Genomic DNA, 21,908 nt, shown 5'->3' on the forward strand with positions numbered 1-21,908 from the left:
CTACGGCTTTTCCTTTTGTTCTTTTGTTTCCCCTCTTGTCCTCTCCTCTCCTCCTCCCTCTCCTCGCTTCATTAGCGATGTCGTCCTTCTAGCGCCTCACAAGGACTAACTTGATGGGAGACAAATCCGGGTGATTAACAATGATTAAGAAACAAGCTGGAAAAGTGCGATGAAGCCGCGTGGGACTGGCAACCTTGTCTTTAACGGCTTTCTAATCCAGAGACTTTACAAGCCCAGCAGATGGGTTGCCATTTACATCCAAGACATGTTTGGGACAGATTTATCTCCCCCTGTTTCTTGGAAACAAACTGAACTGCAAACACACTACGTACCATCTTACTGCAACTGTAAAGGTCAAGCTAGTGCAGAAAGTGGCTCAGGGACGGAGAAAATGTTTCTTTTTGTTTAGCCTTTCAGTTGTTTAACCTTTGTTTTTGAAGGCAAGTCAATTAAGAACAAACTCCTGCTCATGATGCAAAGCAAAATGTCTCAGAGGGAAGAAAAGGTGGGAGATAAAAGCTGTAATCAGAGTAATGAAAGGCTGGAAAAGCTCCTCAGGTGGAAGAAAGTTTGATGAAAAATAAATGCATTTAACAATGGAAAAAGAAAAGAGGTAAAATCATGTACCTATGAAAATTACTGTTTTCATTTACATATGAAACAGTTCCCTTATTGTCAGTGTGCAGCTTTGTTTCCTGATTCATTCATTCAGACAGCATCGAAACCCCAGTGCACAGTTGTAGCTTTACTCGTTGTCAGCTCTCTTCATCACACAGACATCGACTTTAAACCTTCCTATACTTCACTGTAAGGCCCTGGTATTCAAACAACTGCTCAGTCAGGCAGCCTCGAGACTTAAAGAACTAAAACACAACCACACAAGCAACTTCCAACAAACCATGACTATATACCATGACTACACACAAAAATGTAAAGAGTAGCAGCAATCAAGTTACAAAAATAATAATAAAAAAAACTAATGTTATTAAAACTTCAGATTTCAAAACTTTGAGTTGATATTGGCGTCTGATTGATGGAGTTTGTTCATCAGCTGGTTGAAATAATGACAATGTGATAACAACATTGTCCAATCAGTGTTAAAACAAATGATCAGGTACATAATTCAAATGTAAACTAGCTTTCATTGTAATGATTTCTGAATCATGTGTTGCAGTGATTCCTGAAGAATCAACCTGATCAGTCATTGATCATGAGTCACATTTCCACAAAGTGTTTCATAGAGACTGACGGAGCCACATGAACAGGTCCTGGGATGTCACCACCTCTCTGGGTGTATCCAAATAGAATATACCGGTGATGTCCACAGAGCTGATGATAATGAGTCTGCAGACGTTTACTCATGTAGTCAGTGTAATACAGGAAACTAAAATCAAATCACCAGCAGTAACACTGGATGACATACAGGCTTCGTTTTCTGTGAATACCTTGTGTGTAGGTAGGCAGTGTGAATGGTGGACAATCACAATAAAAACTATACATGCAGAGGGAATTGCAGAATATACAATACACTGAATGGCTACTGTTGAATATTACAGACTCTATAGAACCTAAATCTGTGCAGGATTTCATAAAAGTCTTGACATGTCACAGTGCAGAGGGTGGACGTCTGAGATTCCTGGTAGCAAATACCTGAGAGAGGAGAGGAGAAGTCTGGACTCAGTGTTTCACTTTATCTGTGAGGCATCAGATGGTGACTCAGGTTTCATAACTCAACATGTCCAGATATTTGTTCGTGCCCTGCAACTCAACCGACGGGAACAACGGACAAAACTGCGTCAATATGACTCAGCAGGTCGTAAAAAACAGGGAACGTTCCTTTAACTGGGTGAATGAACAAGAATATGGATGTGCAGTAGTGTGTGTGTGTGTGTTTGTGTGTGTGTGTGTGTGTGTGTGTGTGTGAGTGAGTGAGTGAGTGAGTGAGTGAGTGAGTGAGAGAGAGAGAGAGAAATAGAAAAGAAGAAAATGGCTGTTTGTATTTATTGAGGTCATTTTCAATTTGCCAGTGGAAGGTTTTTGCCCTGAGGACATGTAAAACACACACACACACACACACACACACACACACACACACACACACACACACACACACACACACACACACACACACACACGGACCTGGACTGTGCCTGTGCAGGTGTCACACATCACTGCTCAGCAGCCTGATGGGATCCTGTCAGTTAATCTGTCTCTCCTGGGGACCCAGAGCTTTGTCCTGCCTCCCAATCTAAACTTCACTCCTCCAGTGATGGAGATTTATTCCTCCTGTAAACTCTCTGTGAGCTTTATTGGCAGCAATGTCTGGTGAACAATATTACCAAAGCATTAAGGGTAATACAATTCAATAATAAGATGAGAGAAAAATCCAATTCTTTAAATAAAATGAACAAATATCTCTCTGATGTCAGAGAGGGGAGAGAGAGGAGGATAAAGGAAGCTAGGGAACAGGGAAGGATTGAGAAGAGGGGGAAAGAAGAGCAGGTGAAAGAAATAGAGGAAGAGAACAGGACGGGAAGAAGCGATGATGTCATAGGATTAAAAAAAGGAAAGATGTTAAGAGAGAGAAGAAGAGGAGAGAGGAAAGGAAGGAAGGAAAAGAGAGAACATGAGAAGGGAAGACGGGGGAATATAGGGAGATGTGGGAGTGACTAACAACAGGAGAGGATGAGGAGAAGATGATGGGGAAGAGGGAATAGGAAGGATGGAGGAAGAAAAGGAGGACTCTGGAGGAGGGAAGGATACAGGGTAGAGGGAGGAAGGAAAGGAAGCAACAGGAGATACACTGGAGGAAGAAGAAGAGAGAAGAGGGTGGAGAACAAAACAAGGTGAGGAAATAGTAAGCAAAAAAAAAAGAGGTAGGGAGGGTGGAAACGAGGAGAAGATGAGGCGGTAGTGGAGAAGAGAGGGAAGAGAATATAAGGAGGAAGGAAGGAGACAGAGAGATATAGGGACGGGAGGGGGCAGTGAGAGTGAACACACACACACACCGACAGCTTCAGGTGTGAACGTGAGTGTGTGTGTGAGGCTGGTGTTAATTTCCCTGCTTGGATTTAAACACACTCGATAATGATTCACAGAGTCGACTGACGGCTGACTGTGATTCATGCAGAGACACTGACAGACACACAAACAGCAGTAAGGCCAGGAGCCACATCAGCGTTCCCGAGGACCCACAGCCACACCTTCCTGTCCCGCCGGTGGCCTGAGGGTGGCGCCAGAGGAACGGTCATGTTGCATCTGAGGGGTTTAGCCTCTGTACGGTGGCCACTGCAGGACATTTCAGACTAAGCTAGACTTTGTCAGGCTCAGCTGGTGTTGTGTTAACACGTTGATGTTTTGTGGTTGTACGTTAAAAGCTTCAAAGCAACAAGTCCTTCAACATCAACAACCAACCAAACAGCTCTCTCCTGTGTCGAAGTCTTGTGTCGACCCACCACTTATGTAACGTCACATGACTTCCTCCTTTGCTCCCATCATGATCCCTACGGCCACTAGACGTCGCCTGACAATAAAGGTAACTATGGGTCATAATGAACTGCTGCACAGAAGTTTTTTAACAGGACATTTTCCTTCAAAGCTTATGCATGTAACCTGCAGTCGAGACGCCTCGTGGAGACGTGTGATTGGTCGGGTTGGTTTCGTAATCTCTGAGGACACTGGATTGACAGTGAGACAGTGAGTACAACATGACGCAGGCTGAGGGACAGACAAAGAACAAACCTTCTGCTCACCACACCATCGCAACAAACTAAAGACTGCAACTATTCACTAGTTAGACAGAAGGTTAATGTAATCAAACCATCAAATGTTCTGATTCAGTACAACGGATCCATCTAGAACTGCTGAAGTGATATCAACAGATCAAATCTGATGCTTGACTCTAAATCTGTGTTTGCACCGTATGGCAGGAATGTTACTAACCCCTTTAGGCTGCATGCTAACGCTAGCATTAATGACCATCCCTAAAGGTTAGCAAGTCAAACGGCTTTCAGTGTCACGGCTGCCAACAAAACCAGATACTCTCCCTCTTCCTCTGAAAATGACTGATTGACAGATCACTATACCTCTGTTACGTTCTCTGTAGTTAGAATCATTACGACACAAAAACAGCAGAGTGGGAAGATCACTCCTGATTGGTTCATGCATGTTTCACAGCAAGACTGAAAAAGTAACAACTTCTTTCTGGCAGTGTGTTTTGTTATTGTGGATGTGTGTGTGTGTGTGTGTGAAAGCTTTTAACACGTTGCCATGACATTACTGAAGAGTGCAACTTTCATTCAGCTCAGTCTCACCCTCCTACACTGTCATGTCCTGGTGCTAATGAATGTCTCAGTGTCAATGTGTGCGCACCACACACACACACACACACACACACACACACACACACACACACACACACACACACACACACACACACACACACACACACACACACACACACACACACACACACACACAGAGCTATTTGTGCAAAACTCTTCCACTTTTTTGAAGACACTCAGTTACACATGGACATTAACACCATTAGACAGACGTACCTGAGAGAAGTGTTATTGTTGCGATTGTTACCAGGACTTTATCACTACACATGCATACAAACATGAACCATAAGGTAAATTACACAACATGGTACAACCTCATACAACCACATACAGTGTGTTATACAGTCTGATGATTTCAATGAGAAGCTGAATGACTGAGTGTGGTAACATAATGTACACTGCTGCTTTCTTACAGGTCACAAGGAACATGATGTGAATTATTACTGTGGCGTTCTAACATATGATCATCGCTGTGCTTTAGTACATCCTTATAGAGCTGCTATCATAGGTCTGACCACTGATGACGGAGAGAGGCTGACAGACTCACTGCCCTCAGATCAGAAGCTTCCTGCTGCACCAGGTGTGTCTCACATGTATAACTGAAAAAAATCTCTAATTAACAAAACTTTCCATGACTATTTCCTCCACACACACACACACAAGTTAAATGAGACTACATGCTATAAATGTATGTTTGACTGACAGGCTGTAAAACATCTATCTGACCATCCAGGCTGCAAGTGCACCATCTGTTTTTACAGCAGGATTTAATCAAGCTTCATGAATGTGTTCTAAAGCCTGAGAAAAGCAGAACTGAAATGAAACATGAAGACTGTCGCCGTGGGCAGAAATGTCCCGTATCTGATAACAGCTGTGTCAAAGCAGCTTTTTAATGGGAAACTAGAAGTAAATACTTTCAAGAAATTTTAATGATGAGGGTGGTGCTTTTTTTCCTACAGCTTTCTCTTTCTCTCGTTTCATTCCCAGTAATAATCACTGGCTGTGTGTGTTTCTATTGGAAAACCACAACTTTGTCCATGTGATGTCTTTCTTCTCATCTGCTTTTGCCTGTTGTTGTTTTCGTGTTGTTGTGTGTGTGTTTATGTGTGTGTATGTGTGTGTGTATGTGTGTGTGTGTGTGTGTGTGTGTGTGTGTGTGTGTGTGTGTAGCAGTCTTCTTGTTTGTTCAGACTGCCAGTCAAGCTGTGTTGCCATGGCGGCAGCTTTAAGTATTAATGCAGCTCCCTGCTGTTATCCATCCTCCAGAGAGAGACACAATTGTTTCAATATCTTAATTGACCTGACTGCACATACACACAAATATGTACACACACACACAGAGACACACACACACACACACACAGAAGTGTACAGATGTTCCCAAACCATCACGTGTGCAGACATGTAAACAAATGCTCGTAACACACACACACACACACACACACACACACACAGTTAAGACAGACAGTGTCACAGATCATGTAAATAATTAAAGGCATTCACTCACATTAACACACACACACACATTCAGACACACATCACTGTGATTCATGGACAGGAGTCATGGTGAAAAATGAAACAGGTAATAAATATTGAGCAACACTCAGCATCCCCTTAGATGAGCTTCTGGTGTGTGTGTGTGTGTGTGTGTGTGTGTGTGTGTGTGTGTGTGTGTGTGTGTGTGGACCAACCAGCTCCATCTGTCACTCCAGGTGGCCACTTCCACCTGGACACACACACACCAAAGGCTTCTAAATGATCACTGATCACTGTGTTCATCAGTGAGAGGATGGACACAGGCTGGATAAACAGAGTCAGGTTTTTGCCTTTTATTCCTCTATACACTCGTTTGTCCCTTTGCACATTGATTAGTTCCTTTTTCCACTTGCTTGTTCCATGTGTAAACTCATTTGTTCACTTAATAGACAAACCTGTTCCCTTTACACAAGATTTTCTATGTATACTGATGTCTTCCCTTGACACACTCACTTGCTCCCTAAACAGACTCACTTGTTACTCATGTACACTTTGTACACTTGTTCCTTTTACACAACATGTTCCCTTGTTACATTTATATGTCCTTTTAACATGGCCACTTATTCCCGATCTACACTTGTTCCCTTTGCACATTCAGTCCTTACCTATTGTACCTATGTCCACTCACTTGCTCCCTCTACATTCTCTTTTGTTCCCTTAACACACTCACTTTCTCCCTTAAACACACCATTATTCCCTATGTCCACTCACTTGGTTCCTTTACATAGTCATTTACTTTGCAAACTCTCTTGCTCATTTATTTCCTATGTACACTTTGGTACTTGTTCCATTCAAGTACCTCGTGTGTGTCTGACTTGAATGAAAGTTATTTTTCCGATGATTCCGACACCACATGAATTCTGGGTTATTCCCAGTTCCCAGTAGGTATTTGTCCCCAGACACACTGAACATTAGATAATAAACCGAACATGGACTGACCTGTTGGATGAAGGTGTGCGCTCCGTGGGGGCTGAGCAGCAGGATGGCTCTACGTAGCGTGTCTCTGTACCGGTTGAGCTCCTCAGTCCTCATGGTGGTGAAGAGGTTGGTGAAGACTCGGCTGATGTTCCTGTCCACTCGCTGCAGCGCGACGTCCACGCCCTGACGGGACGTCTGGTCCAAAAAACCCTGCAGGCCACGGATATCTGGAGGAAGAGGAAGAAAGAAAAGAGTCAAAAATAAATTACTGCAAAGGTGCTTTCAAGAAAAGTCTGGAAATCTGAAGATTGAGGACAAAGAGAAGGGAAAAAAAAGACAGAAAACAATTCAACCACAGCAAATATAATTTTTGAGGTAATCATCACAGGCCAGTGACAGTGGCTTTTAATAAGTAAGAAAAAAGAATGGCTGGACATTCTTTAGTCAGTAGCTCAAGGAGGTCTCCTGTCAAGGTTAAATCTTACAACCAGCTGCCGATGAAAATGAAACCTTCTGCATGTTACGATCCGATCTCCTCTCAGACACTGTGATGCTGAATTGTTGACCTGACAGTTAAAATCCAAGGACTGTCTGGGAAAGATAACGAACATCACACAACAGAAAAACTTTTCCTTAGTAAATAAAGGCTAAAAAGCCTTGTTTGTCTTTTTCAGTCATGTTCGTGACCAATCAAAATGCAGCAAAGAGAGACATTTGAGCCAGGACTCAGCCCGTCATCTCCATTTCACAGTGTCTTCTATAAGGTGGTCGTTAAATCACCTCAAAACACTAGATCTTCACTCGCACTGAGCATTTGTGTCTGTAAAACGATCTCCAAACAAAGACAACACGTTCTCCACTGACCTGACAGACCGAAACAGAAAGCACGAACCTGTACCAACACATCTGTTCCACGGCTCTACAGCTGTTGGCTTATTTTTAGTCCTGAGTAGACTGAGGAAGGAGTTTGCTGGACAAGAGGAGTCTAAAGAAAAATGACGATGCTGGTGATTTGTTTAGCAGCTGAAAATGGTCTGTGGTTATGCTGCCAGGCTTAAAGTGCATAACTTTGGTATGAAAACATGTAAGATGGTGGTTTTGTGTGGTATCCCATCAAAAGCCAACATCGTTTCCTTCAGCCATGCTGACTGTCTTTTCCTAATCTTAACCAAATCATCAGTTGTCTAAACCCAAAACACCTTAACCTTTAGGAAATGCTCTTAGAAGACCTCAACTAGTGGAAAGATTTATTTTCTAAAATAAAAGATCAGCTGACAGCTTTTGATTGCTTGTAACATGTTCTACCAGTTTCCTTGCTAATGACCACTGTCAGATTTCTCTGTCACTGAGAAGCCGACTTGATGTGAGCTGAAACATGCCCTCAACTACCGTTCAAAGCTCAGTTGATTCAAAAGTCTTTGTAGAAGCTGCTCTCATGTTAGCTGATGTTTGCGTGTCCTGTGGGCACATATTCCTGAGCCACAACAACAACCAAGCAGCCAGGCAAGCACCACCCTTCAGACAGGTAAGTAACAGTCGTGATGCTGAGTTTTTGCAGATGCTGCCATCTGAGCTGACTGAGACCATCGTCTTTGGCTGTGCCAGTGGAACCTGTAGATCGCTCGCAGACTCTTCTGCAAACTGCCAGAGAAGTTTCTTCTCCTGACGTTCAGACAAGGCAGCTGTGTTGTGTTATGCTCTGTTATAGCTGGTGACAGGCTGTTTGGACTGAACATCTCTTCCTTTTTTCCTCTCACTCCTTTCCCCTCCCTTCATCCTTCTCTGTCTATTAGCACTGACAGCTGGCTTGTACCGAGTCCTAACTGACTTCGACTGCCACTCTCTCCTCCTGCACCCCCTCTTCTTACTCCAGCTGTTTCATCTCATCATCCCCATCTTTCCACTTTTTCCCGTGTCACTGGTTTTGTTCTCCCTTACATTCTCTGTCTATCCATCCATCTGTCAGTCAGTCTTATCCTCCCACATCTCCAGTAAACTTTAGGGGAGAGGACATTTTCTCTCGTGGAACAATGGGATAACCATATGATGCAATTTGATATTCAGATCTGTTCCATTCACAGTTTCCTACTGATTTCAAAGGTACCACTTGAGCTGAAGCTCTGTGGGAAGCATTAGCAGCTGTCCGTCTGTCAGCCACTGTATCAGTCTTTATCTCCTTGAAAGGAACCCAATGAACCAATGAAGCTACAGATTTAACACCATCTCCTTGTTTTACCCTCACTTTGAGCAAGGCACCATTATACAAGTATCTGCAGTTCTGGTAACTGGTTTGTAACTGAATGTGTAGCAATCTTTCCAGGTTTCTTCTGAAGGGAAACCAGTGATTTATCCATTTGTATTCTGCGCTTTGTTCCTACTCGTGTGCTTAAATCATTTGCAGCTGTTGAAGGTGCAGCTCACGTAGCTTTTTAGCTTCTTTTAGCTCATAAACTACATGACAGTGACAGGGCTCAGACAAGAGGAATGCATCTTTATTTTATATGATATTTCTGTTGACTTCCATTGCCTTTATGACTGTCTATATTAAAGCTCTTTGGCTAAAACACGTTATTAGTTTTAGTTTTGTTTGGGTTGTAGAAGTCATTGCTTTCACTTCCTGACTGTATTATTACTTTGAACATATCATTTCTTACTCCTGCTCTACATGCACCAGCCATAACACATTACTGTTGAATATCATTATTATCAGCTGCATTAGTGTTGAATAATTCATCACTGCACCACTGTTTTCTATCACATGACCAAAATTTGCATCCATCCACAATCTATGACTATCTACTGCTCTCTGTGTATTTCCATTGATCCCACAGTGTTTCTGTCACCACGTCTCTTCAGAAATCTGCTGGAAAAAAATAATCCCTCCTTCTCCTGAGCTCAAGCACTGGAACAACACAAGTGGAAGGACTTGAAAGCAATTTGCCAGAGCTCTTCGCCAGCCACAATTTCTCATCAATTTCTCCAGAGCCCCTTTGAGCAAGGCACTGTGGGGGGATGTGCTCCTCCCTCAGCGGAAAAAAACCCCAGCACTTATCTCTACCTCCATCAGAGTCACACCAATCTCTCCCCTGCGGTCGGCTGAAATTGGCAGGTAGTCCACTGGCCACAGAAAATGCCTCAGATTTAATTTAGATTCACAGAACATGTGTGGTGTTTCTCAGGTGCAGCAGATCTTCAGAGGCCAGTTTGCCTGTGCTTCCCAGCATTGCCATGTGTGGCTGTGCAGCCAACATACCTGGGATCTGTCTCGTCATATGTTAACTCAAATCTGAATTCTGTATTTTGCTGTGTACATTATAACAGTCAATGTCAGTGCTCCTCCAGCTGAGCCTGACAAACTTATGCAGTGCACACAATCCTCACATTATAGCTAAATGCTATGTATCTAGCAGCTCTCTGAGCATCATGGATATCAAAACATCATGGCAACTCATCCAACAGTTGTTGAGATATTTCTGTTTAAAGTGAAAACTAGATAAATGCAGAATTCCGATGAGATGGTGTCAGTCCCATAATGGTGAACGATGGTACTGACATTTGTTGAGGCAGAGTGTGTAGTCTCTATGTCTCTGTGATCGACTCAGTGATCATCTCAAAAGACAGAAATACAGTGTAGTCAGATCTCAGCACAGAGCACAGATGGATTGCTACTCTCTTTGGACTCTGTGATAACTGAACAGGGCTGAGGTCTGGTGTAGAGATGTTGAATCATGGTGCATTATGTTAACTGGTTACTGGAAAAACAAATGAGCTTTGAACCATGTCATCAGGATGTCTGCCTTTAGCTCATTAGTTCCAGGAAAAACAGGTTTAAAACATTGTCACTCACTGGGAGGCTGGAGCTCATGTCAGAGTGCAGCGGACACAAGGCAGGCATTTTCACACCTTACACTCATATGAATAAAGATCTTGTAACTCCAGACGTGAGAGCTTTCATATGAATGAGCTCCTCTGAGTCAGTGCTTGATTCCCATATTTGGAGCATTTGATTTGCATTGATAAGCAAGAACAAAAAAAACTGCCACATACAGAAGGTGACAGTTTTGGTTCAGGCTGCTTAACAACTGTGTTGTCCTACAAAACCAAAGACCCTGAATCTGTCAGAGCAGGAGATGACATGCAACCTAAAACATTAAAACCACAGTTTTTTGTTAATACTTTGTCAGTCTGTCAGTGCACCATGATGCTCCTGAACATCCTGCATTAAATCAAAAACAATAATAGTGATAATTCAGGAGACTAATAATAATCTTTCAGCAGAGTGATAATAAATAATTTGAGTGGACTTGCATGTATGAAAACTGTAGATTTAAATACTTAAACATCCATTACACAGGAAAAAAGATCGCAGTCTAAAGCTGTCAAATAAAAGAAAAAAGGCTGTCAGGCCACTCCAGGCTCACGCTTTTAAGCTTTAACTGCTCACAATCAGAGGGTTCACAGAAAGTGACATTTTCCTTCTGTTGCACTTACTGTAAGTCATCCTGAATAAAGCTCTCTGCTAAATGTTTAAACTCGGACTCAGAATGGAAGCAAGGTAGCACCCTCCAGGTATCTTTTCATGCTCTTGGCTTCTGCTTCCTTTTCTGATCTGACACGTTACTTTGGTTATGATTTCAAACTAAGCCTGAGAGGGACAAGGCTTTGCAGGAGACTCAGGCCATAAATACATTTGAAAGTTCAGAAAATGTCAGTGCAGTAATAATTGAAGTGGGAGGAAGCAGTCAAATCAATTCATAGCGTCCTCCTCTGCATCACTCCCCTCACATGCTTCATTTGTGACTCAAGATTCAGCAGCTGAGAAGGAAACTTAGCCCAGGAGTTCAGGAGTTCAGGAAAGAGAAAAGGTCAAAGTGAACAACATTTTGTTTTCTTTACTTGTTGATGATCACTGAAAAGGACTGAATAGCCCTAAAATTGGTTTGTTCTTCACCTTGAGTCTCATCTGCACAACAAGGCAGATGAGAAATAAAAATTAAGCAGAGTCTTGTGAAAAGTTATCTACTGTTCATGTAATCACACATGGCTCAGTCTAAACTCTTCTGTGTAGACCTGTTTTCAATTACAGCATGATATCACCAAGGAGTGGAAGCTTAAAACATCTCAGTTTTTAAATGGAGTCTTGAATGGGAACAAAGAGAAATTGCTGAGATTTATTTTTCACCAGTTCTTGAATCATTTTTGAAAATGTTTTGGTCTGTTTTTAGCTTGAATTCTAATTTTCTGTTCTCTGTATTTTTTTTCTCTGTTATTTCTACGTTATGAGAAAAACAATATGAAACATGGAGAACAAGCTGTAGGGTTGCAGTAAATAATTTGTCTGCCACAAATATTAAAACAAATGATCCTTAGAGAAATAGTACAAACCAACATGAAATTATCCAAACTTCAACCCAAACAAACAGAAAGTTTTCAATTATTTTAATCAGACAGAGTCTGAGTCGACTCCTAACCTGCACGTCCAGGTCAGGAAAACCTAATGACGGTTGCAGAAAAAATAACATCCACATTAACTCATTTTCCATATTTCCCCTCTGGCGTGCATCACAGATATTTCTCGAGGTCGTCAGTCCAACCTCCAGCAACTGTTGCGAAACGGAAAGAGAGGAGGTGAAAGAAAAAGTGTTAAATCAAGAGACTGGATGAACAGGAAGTTGAATAAAGGACACAGGAAGAACAGAAAGGCGTAATAGTTCAGGATGGTGAGGAATAACTGCAGATGAGAGGGTCCAGCTGATTATTTTAATCATTCTTGGACATGTCCCTCCCCTTCAATCAGCTGTTTCACACACAGGTTCCACCATCAACAGCCCAATACCCACTATTCCCAAATGGAAGAAGAATATTTAAGTTTTTATTTGTTTACATTTTGTCACCATGACAACAATAGAAGCATACCGAGTTAGGTATCAGCTGCTCCTGTCTGCAGTGAAGCCTTAGGAGTGTGTTTTGTGTCATTTCTAAATGGATTTACAGGCATTTGCTGACTGTGGACATTAGATATAATGCTATTGTTGAACAGTGTAAGTCACCCTTAATCTAAAAATGTATATCATGTTTCTCTGCTCAGGTGTGACTCAGTTATGACTCCAAAAAGACGTGAAGCATCACATACTATGGGCTTTAAAACACCTTCATTGCCTCTGTGAGGTGTGAAAGCTCTGCTGCTGCCAGCGACTAGTGTGCACCTCTCCCTTCCAGCTCCTGCTGCATCTCTGCCTCAGATCTCTCCCTCCAAACCTGTAGCTATTAGAGCTCAACCTATTTCACTGAAACAGCTGCAAATGTGCTTTTTTTTTGGTTCAACACTGAAATGAGTTCCCCCCCGGTGTGTCTCAACATGGCCGTGCCGTGTAAATATTGATTAGTGGCACCCAACAGCGACTGGCTTCCTTTTCCACGGGTATGGATTAATTACAAGAGGAAGCCTGCGGGCTGAAAGTATTCATTAGTTCATGAGACAAAAGTTCTAATTAAAAAACAGACATGATAAAAGTCTGGTCTGAAAGAGACTTCACTTTTCAAAGCATTTCACACGACACCGCTGGTTCTCTGTGGGATCATCTGCCCTGGGAGGAGACGGTTGTACTGCAAAACTTTCTCAGTGAAAGCTGAATCACTTTGAAAAACTCTAAAACTGCAGGATGCAACTGTGCAGCAGCACCTGAATGATTCTGCAGGAGGGAAGAGTTCCTAATTAAGCAGCATGTTTCCCTCCTCCAGCTCTGTCTCTGCATCTGTCCACTCAGGACTGCCTCTGTCTCCATTATGCATGACGTGGATTCTGCTGCTAATGATCCTCTGTTGTAAATGATGTGTGCTTTGCTGTATTCATGTCCTCCTCGCTGCAGCAAAGCTGCAGGTCACAGAGTGGAGTGTAACACCAGAGTTCATCTGAGGCCGAGCACTCTGACTCTGACACGATGGACAGTAGTTAAATAATTAAACAAATGATCTGATGTCTGTAGTGTCAGAGAGACACAATGAGCGAAAATGAAGGATTTGATAAGGGATTCATTGGAGGCAGAGCTTAAAGAATCCAGGTATTTTATCTTCTTGGAACCAGATCCAATATGAATCCAGCTTTCAGAACCCATCCATGATGAAAATCTTCTCTTTGCATTTGTCACCATTGTTGAAGAGTGAGATGATGTTAATAAAAAAAAGTCAACTTTTTCTAGTTGATTATATTCACAACATGAACCATCTTTGTGTAATGAATCTGATCAAAGACCAGTAGAAACTCTGAGTCTCCACTTGTTTCACAGTTTGAATATTTTCTTTTCCACAGAGAAAACTCTGGACTTGAGGAAATCCCTCCCTGCAGTCTAATTGCAAGCAGCACGTCTGACTCGGCTGTTTAAGCCCAACTTCCCTCTGCTGCGCTCTGGAGTGTGGAGAAGCCTTGATGTGTGTTCTGTACTATTGTGTTTGCTGTTACGCATCCGTCTGAGCATCTAGAGTGACCGTGAACAGTAATGAAGCAGATTCGCTGGAGCGTGACGCTGGAATCAAACGCAAAAGAGAAAAATCTGTGATGTAGTGGGAGGCATTTCCCCGACAACTCGTTTAATTTATCAGAAGACGGATGGAGAGGACATTTTAATCACCTCCACACATCCTGAAGAGGAAGAGGAGGGATGGTGAAATTACAGAGGGAGATGGAAAACAAGGAAGCGCAAAGGACATGGAGGAAGGAAGTGTGTGTGTGTGTGTGTGTGTGTGTGTGAGAGAGGAAGTAAATAGACAGGGGGAACAAGAAAAAAGAAAGAGCGATGATGGTTTGTGTTTGTGGGGAGGAATAATTGAGCCTTTTCATCCACATGGCCAATGACAGGTGTGACATTTAGCTCTGGAACACACACTCTTCCTGCTACATGTGTGTGTGTGTGTGTGTGTGTGTGTGTGTGTGTGTGTGTGTGTATGAGTGTGTGTGTGTGTATGAGTGTGTGTGTGTGTGTGTGTGTGTGTGTGTGTGTATGGATAAGTGCTTTCTCTCTCTATTGAATATCCATAAAACACACCTGCTCTAACCTTTTACAGTCTGGTAACTAATGAGCAGGAAACAAAGATAAAGGAAAGTACTGAAACACACACACACACACACACACACACACACACACACACAGAACAGAAACTTTAATACAGTTGTCACATGACTTGACTTCTGAGTAATTAAACCGCTCTAAGCGTCAAACATTCTATCAGCGCTCTCTTGTTCTGAACAGTGTGAACTTCTCCATCACAGCATCTAGCAGAGCAGCGACAACACAAGAAACTCTGGGGCTGTAACAAACAATTATTTTCACTATCAATTAATCTGCCAATTATTTTCTTTAATCATTACAACTTTTGGTAAATTGAAGTCTGCAGTGATGTCTTTACTTGGTTTGTTGAAGATGTTAAGTTTACACTGATATTAGACAAAGAAAAGCAGCAGGTCCTCACACTGGAGAAGCAGAGGCACTGTTGGTGCTGTAACAGCGACAGGTGGAGAAGTGTCTGAGTATTTTCTGTGGGCTATTTTAAGAACATCTATAATCTTAAATTGCACTTGTTTGTTGTCTGCTCTGTGATTTTCATTTTTCCAACTGCATGCTTGTGTTTGCAATGAGGCTTCTACACAAATGAAGTTCCTAATGGATAAATAAAATTATTTTGAGGAAATTCCAGTTTGTAACTCAGCTGACTGTTTGTTTCAGCTCTAGAAACAAACTCTGTCTCCACTTTATTGGAGATTTATTTTTAACACACTGTCACACGTTTAAATCCACTGCAGAACATCCTTCTCTGTTATTGTGATTCTACTTTAAAACAGGACCGATCGTTTGTTCCCTGGTGTCCAGTCACAATACGTGTGCAAAAACATGTTCAGTCCACATTTCAATACCCACAAACTCCTTTGATAGGTTTTTTTAGCTGCAGTGTCTGTTTGTTTCTGTGCCTGCCCACTCTGTGGCAGCTCAGAGGTTCTGTTGTGAAGATATTTCTCTGTATGCTTCGGGTGAATGTTTCCACAATTCCTTTTGAAGGAAAAGAGTATTTTCTTCATGGTAAGTCAGAGGACGCGCAGGCTGAACAGAGGGTGTGATGATTTATTGTGAAACCTCCACAGTGTCCTCCATCTCTGTACAGCTCTAACATACATTCAGCTCCTGTCTGTGTGTCGTCTCCAGCCTCTGCACATCAACAGGTCTGATACTAACAAGGCCGATGTATAATGTAACTGCCGGGGCTCTCCTCGTGATCAGAATATGATGGTGATGCACGGAGCGTATAAAATGCAAATGCGGGGCTCCCTAACGCCCCTCGCCGCTCCGCTCCTACCCCCCTGCAGACCCGTCAAGGTGCTATGTAAATGAAGCCAATCAAAGGCCTGTGAGCGACTTTACAGCCTCCATCACAAAACCATCAACCCTCATCTGAGGAGTGCGGGATGAGCGCGTCTCTGCTGCATAAATAAAAAAACATCAGCCTCCCGTCGGTTTTTTCCACACTCCATATATTAATGTTTTAGAGCTTTTGTTATTATTTTTTTATTTTTAAAGGCTCGCGTTGGTCTCCATTATGATGTACGGTGATAGCGGCTGTCAGCTTGGCTGTGTCACTACTGCTGGATACTATTCCGCACTACGACCAGGCAGAGGGAGGCCAAAGCCATCTAAATTAAATCTACACACTACATTATTCATGGCAAACAGTTTACCTCACTTCAAGGACAACTTTATTCTTTCTGACATAAATGCAAAGCATTTACAGTAAAGGAGAGAATGTTGTCAGGCTGAGAGGAGAGACTGGACTGGAAATGCTGCAGAGGATGACCTGCAGGAGGCAGACTCTTTCTGAGTCAGGAAGTCAGAGTAGAGGAGCTTCAGACCAGTTTTTATGAAAACATGTTCAACTGAATATGAATCATAGAGTTTACGTCTGGAGGAAGTTTAAACGTCACCATCACTATGTAGAAGTGTGATAGTATTTTGTGGTCTGAGGTGCCAGTATTACATCTGTACTAGGAGCCAGAAGAGTTTCTTACTACACATCAACCAGAGCAATCCGTCAGTGGTGATGAGCCTGTTTTTAAGATCCACCACTGAAATATTTAGTACATGACTTTAATTCATCACGTCTGAGATAATGAAAGAACAAGACAAAAGTTTATTTGATCTCATCTGCACAAATTAGTCGTTTTAATCTCCTTTTGGATTTTTATCATCATCTTTCATCACTTTGCTTCTGTGTCTTATCACTATGGAAATAAACTGCAGGCTTGTAACAGCCGATAATGGGCTATAATAACCAACAGATAACACACACATAATGAGCCTGAATAGGAAAAATAATTAACAGAAAAAACAAGAACAGATGATTTCATTAACCGGATTTTTACCAATATAAAACAAAAAGTAAATTTAATTATTGGTGTCGACATTACAGATCTCAAACCAGATGAAAGTTCAAAATAAAAACTGTCATGATATTCAATATTTTATTAGCCAGTGGTGAGGCTGCTGGCTGTTCTCATTGGATCACTGTGTTTCTGTGTGTGTGTGTGTGTGTGTGTGTGTGTGTGTGGTGGCCACGGCTGTGGTCATCTGGGGGATTCATGCTGCCTGGAACAAAGCAGGTTATAGTAAAAGTGGAAAGGAGGACATACACAATTTTGAAGAGTCTTTTTTTTTGTCAGTGTTTTTATTTTTTGCAAGATGCAAAAAAAGCTTTGCTGATGTTCGTAAGTGACTGTGACAAAATAGAAAGAAGCTTTTTCAACTCTGCATCACCAGTGAATCAGCTGGTTCAGCTCAGATATGGTTGAAAGCTCCAACAAACTTAGTAAGTGCACCTTTGAGATGGGATTTTTATCACTCATGTTCTTGAGTTTTTAGGATGCCGTCGTGACCACACATTGTGTTTAAAATGTGCTATGTTGAAAAGTGTTAATATTGTGTTTCAGTGTCTTGAAACTGTTGTTTTTGATCATCTGAAGAAAGAAGGATCGAGAACATTCAGAGAACAGACATTTCCATCTGTCAGCACAAGCTGAAGAAACATAACATAACAGGTTGTGTAAAGATAAACAGGATTCAGGAGTCATTTCCGTAAATCAACTTATAACAACCTGATCTCATCTGTCACTGTCCTTTATGATGCAGTGAGCTGGTAATGCAGGAGGAGGATGCCTTCAAAGGCTCTGATTGGTCCATTCTTTCAGTCATCAATGACCACACCAACCAACACTGTCTCCTGGAAATTAGTTCATATACAACTAAACTGCTTTCCTGTTACGCTGTGTGTTAAATTGTGTGATTATCTTTAAAGATTCTGCAAAGCAGAAAAACATATGAGTTCTGAGTTTGCCACACCACAGAAAAATGGCATATCAAACCCCCTGCCAAATTTGAATGAATAAAGATATTGCCAAATATATAAAATTAGGTTTCAAACTTGTGAAAAATAAGCAGTATTATCAACTCTGGAACGCTGGGGGCGTGTCCGCTGAGGCACTGAAGCCACGCCCACCGTCAGGAGAACTTCCGCATCTCAAACAGATTTATACTGAAAGGAAACATGACTGCGTCCAACACACACACACACACACACACACACACACACACACACACACACACACACACACACGTGTTGTACATATTTCCACATTACAGTTTGCTCTAAATTGTCGGGTGACCTGGTTTTATCTACTTCGATGCCGGCACCGGTCAGAGAACTAGCTTCTAAGCTAACACGGAGCTAACTCGGCCCGTTTTCCACCGGTCACAGAAGCTGCTGAACCCGCGAACATCGGGCTTCCGTCGCAGTGATGGAGGTTTAATCCGCGTTCACAGCCGGGTCACATGAACCCGCAGCAGACACGGGTATCTGTTGGCTCCTGACTGATGCAAACACAAACCCGGGTGAACCCGCTCATTTCCGCCTCTTCTCCTGCTGTAACGTCTCAGAGGACACAGACACACACCTGTCACCTGTCCAACATGGCGCCGAGACACCTGAAGCTCGGCGGCTGCACTGATGGTGGGAGAGAGAGAGAGAGAGAGAGCTGCAGCTCTGAGCTTTAACAACACAATCAGACACAAACATCTCATACAGAGGCTCCGACTACAAACTCACCAGTTTGTAGGGCGGCGAGCAGCTCACTCTCCCTCCACTGTGTGTGTGTGAGTGAGTGAGTGTGTGTGTGTGTGTGTGTGTGTGAGAGTGTGTGTGTGTGTGTGTGTGTGTGTGTGTGAGTGTGTGTGTGTGTGTGTGTGTGAGAGTGTGTCTGTGTGTGTGTGTGAGTGAGTGTGTCTGTGTGTGTGTGTGTGTGTGTGTGTGTGTCTGTGTCTGTGTGAGTGTGAGTGTGTGTGTGTGTGTCTGTGTGTGTGAGTGTGTCTGTGTGTCTGTGTGTGTGTGTGTGTGTGTCTGTGTGTGTGAGTGTGTCTGTGTGTGTGTGTGTGTGTGTGTGTGTGTGTCTGTGTGTGTGTGTGTGTGTGTCTGTGTGTGTGTGTGTGTGTGTGTGTGTGTGTGTGCTCTAAGTGCAGAGGTGACATCGCTCCCTGCAGGTGTGTGTCCTGAGTCCGAACAGAACTGACTCGACCGGCGGTGGAGAAGAAGTGTCATCATCGGCTTTTGATAGCGGAACATCCTTCTGCTCAGGAAAAGCAGGGAAACGTGATGAGTGAATAAGTGATTATCTCTGAACACATTATTCTGTAATTACTGATAACACCACACCGTGGGTACCGCACCTGGAGGGAAAGCTCAGCTAACAGCAGCTACACTGAGCAGGAGAACCACTGATGCTGGGTCACTCCAGACTTTTATACCGCTACAGCTTTAGGGGCGGGGTTTGCTCAGTGGGGGACCAAGTGCGTCATCAGTCCCTCGTTTAGGCCCCACCCGAAAAAACAGTCAACGCAAAAATGATGAAACACAGTTTAAGGTATAACTGCACAATGCAGTGCCACACAAGTTTCACATGATTCACATGTTTTCAGGAATAGTTCTCCAACATATATCGATTTTATAGACAAATCTGTGAATTTGCTTTACAGGATCTTTAAGTGTGTAGTTGGGACCAGTTTTTTTTTTTTGGGGCTTTTTTATGCCTTTATTATAGGTAAGTGGAGACTGACAGGAAAGGGGGTAGAGAGAGGGGAATGACATGCAGGAAAGAGTCGGACCGGTGACTGCCTGCTAAGAGCGTCTTGCGCTCAGCATGGTACGCGCCCTAACCACTCGACTACTGGGCCGCCACAGGGACCAGTTTTATATTTAAACATTAATTTAAATGTGTTTCGACGTACATATTACCAGATCACTGCTCACCGTGAGGAATCAGACCTGTGACCTTCTGGTTTCAGGGCAGAGTCTCTACATCATGTCCCATCATCTCTGGCTTTCATTAGCTCCTTGACATTTCAGTCACTGGTGTGTTATTGGACTGTTTGAAATCTGTCCTGAATAATTAACTCCAGTCTGGCGTGCAGCGATGGGGCTTTTTGTCCCTTCTGTGACCCCGTAGAGAGTGTTTGTGTGAAGCCATGTGTTTTGTTTGAGTCGGTAAGACCTCAGTGTCTGTGTTCATATCAACGCCGGCAGAACGGATCAAGTGCTAAGTATGTGGAGGATGAGAAGGATTTAGTTTGTCAACTGTGTATGTATGGATTTACTGTATGTAGACAGTCACACTGTGCAGAACATTGACTTTGACTGTATAGACATGACTCTATGGAGGCCCGGAGGGGACAGAAAGCTCTTTATGGACCACATGGTATGGATTTGATCTTTGAATGTCAAGCAAAAGAAACTGGACTCCTGACATTTTACACTGACTTGTTTTTTTATTTTTTTCACTGACCTTAATCACAAAGAAGATTTTCAACACTTAAAGTTCAAGTAGCAGATTTATCTTACATATTTTACATTATATGGACAATGTGTCTGTAAAACTGTCTCCACAAAAAGGCACAACAGAGTTTAATGTCTGTCAGTCTTATTTATGAGTCAGTAATAAAATCAAAGTAAAAATATAATTAAAACAGATGTGTTTAATGTCCTGTTGCAGAATGTTTGCAGTTGTTAATTTATCAAAAATAAGTAAAAATGGTGCAACCTTCAATAAAGGTCCCGAATTTTTAACTTCTGTGTTTTATTTGACGTGTTGATAACCATAAAAAGATATATTTGTGGAGGGACTGAGTCTCTCTGCTGACTCCATACGTCCAAAAAGAGAAGCGTTAAAGTTAATTTTGTAAAACTCTGAATTTCCAGAGGACATCAGACCAGAGGAGTTAATGTTGTGATTATTCACACTCTGATAGGTGATGTGTAGAATTACTGTGTGTGCGTCTTGTGCAGTTCTGGGTATGAACTATTAATTCTTGCACGTTTGGTCTGAAACCCACGTAACACAGTAACAACAAGCCTTCCTCTTCAAGCCTCTTCCACCATATGTCCACGTTCTGACACAGTGCACTGAGGTGTGGGAAAATCTCATGTGAGAGAAAGCAAATCCTCCAACATACACATCTAAATTGGCCGTTTCCCCTTCAAAAAGGGTTCATGTGAGGTTTTTTCTGGTCTGCCACCTCTAATTAAAGTGCGGCTCATTTTAGAAACAAATCAAACTGCAGGTTTTCTATGAGGAGTGCTCCTGCGTGTCATTCACACCTCGCTAATTCCATGAATTAATTAAAGTCATCTACCGCTGTAACTAGGCTCAAGTGCAAACCTGCCACATCGAGATTTAATCAAGAAAGTCAAGATTTAGCTCAGATAATTCTGCACATTTTCTACTTGTTTGATTTCCTGTGTACAGCTGCTCTGACAGAGCTGAATGGTGGACCCAGGAGGAGCACGTAGCTGTACCTGATCACAGGAGATGATGTGGTGCCTTTTACAAACTGCAGTCAGAGCAGACACTGCAGTCAGCCTTGTGTTGCTTCCTCATGAAGTCTGATACTCTGTTATTGTGCTTTTATTTATGCGGGGAGGTCTTTTGCTGAGTGTGCAGATGTCAGGAACTCTGAATAAAGAGTGTGGCGCTGAAATAAAAGTGTTTTTAAAAATTAAAGCTCTGTTGATCGCTGTGTAAGAGAA

At 42.5% G+C, this 21,908-nt stretch overlaps 1 protein-coding gene across 5 annotated transcripts in view; it reads right to left on the minus strand.

Annotated features, from left to right (window-relative positions):
- grid1b (glutamate receptor, ionotropic, delta 1b) overlaps positions 1-21,908 on the minus strand; it is a 455,594-nt gene that overhangs the window by 144,105 nt on the left and 289,581 nt on the right. For all 5 annotated transcript variants that reach the window (XM_071462859.1, XM_071462860.1, XM_071462862.1 and 2 more), the window contains one exon: positions 6,819-7,024. In XM_071462859.1, coding sequence (XP_071318960.1) covers positions 6,819-7,024 — 206 coding nt within the window. The remainder of the gene's footprint in view (positions 1-6,818; positions 7,025-21,908) is intronic.

Source organism: Trachinotus anak, unplaced genomic scaffold (assembly GCF_046630095.1).
Source record: "Trachinotus anak isolate AG129_WGS33_773 ecotype Australia unplaced genomic scaffold, CSIRO_AGI_Tana_v1 ptg000025l, whole genome shotgun sequence".
Taxonomy (NCBI): domain Eukaryota; kingdom Metazoa; phylum Chordata; class Actinopteri; order Carangiformes; family Carangidae; genus Trachinotus; species Trachinotus anak.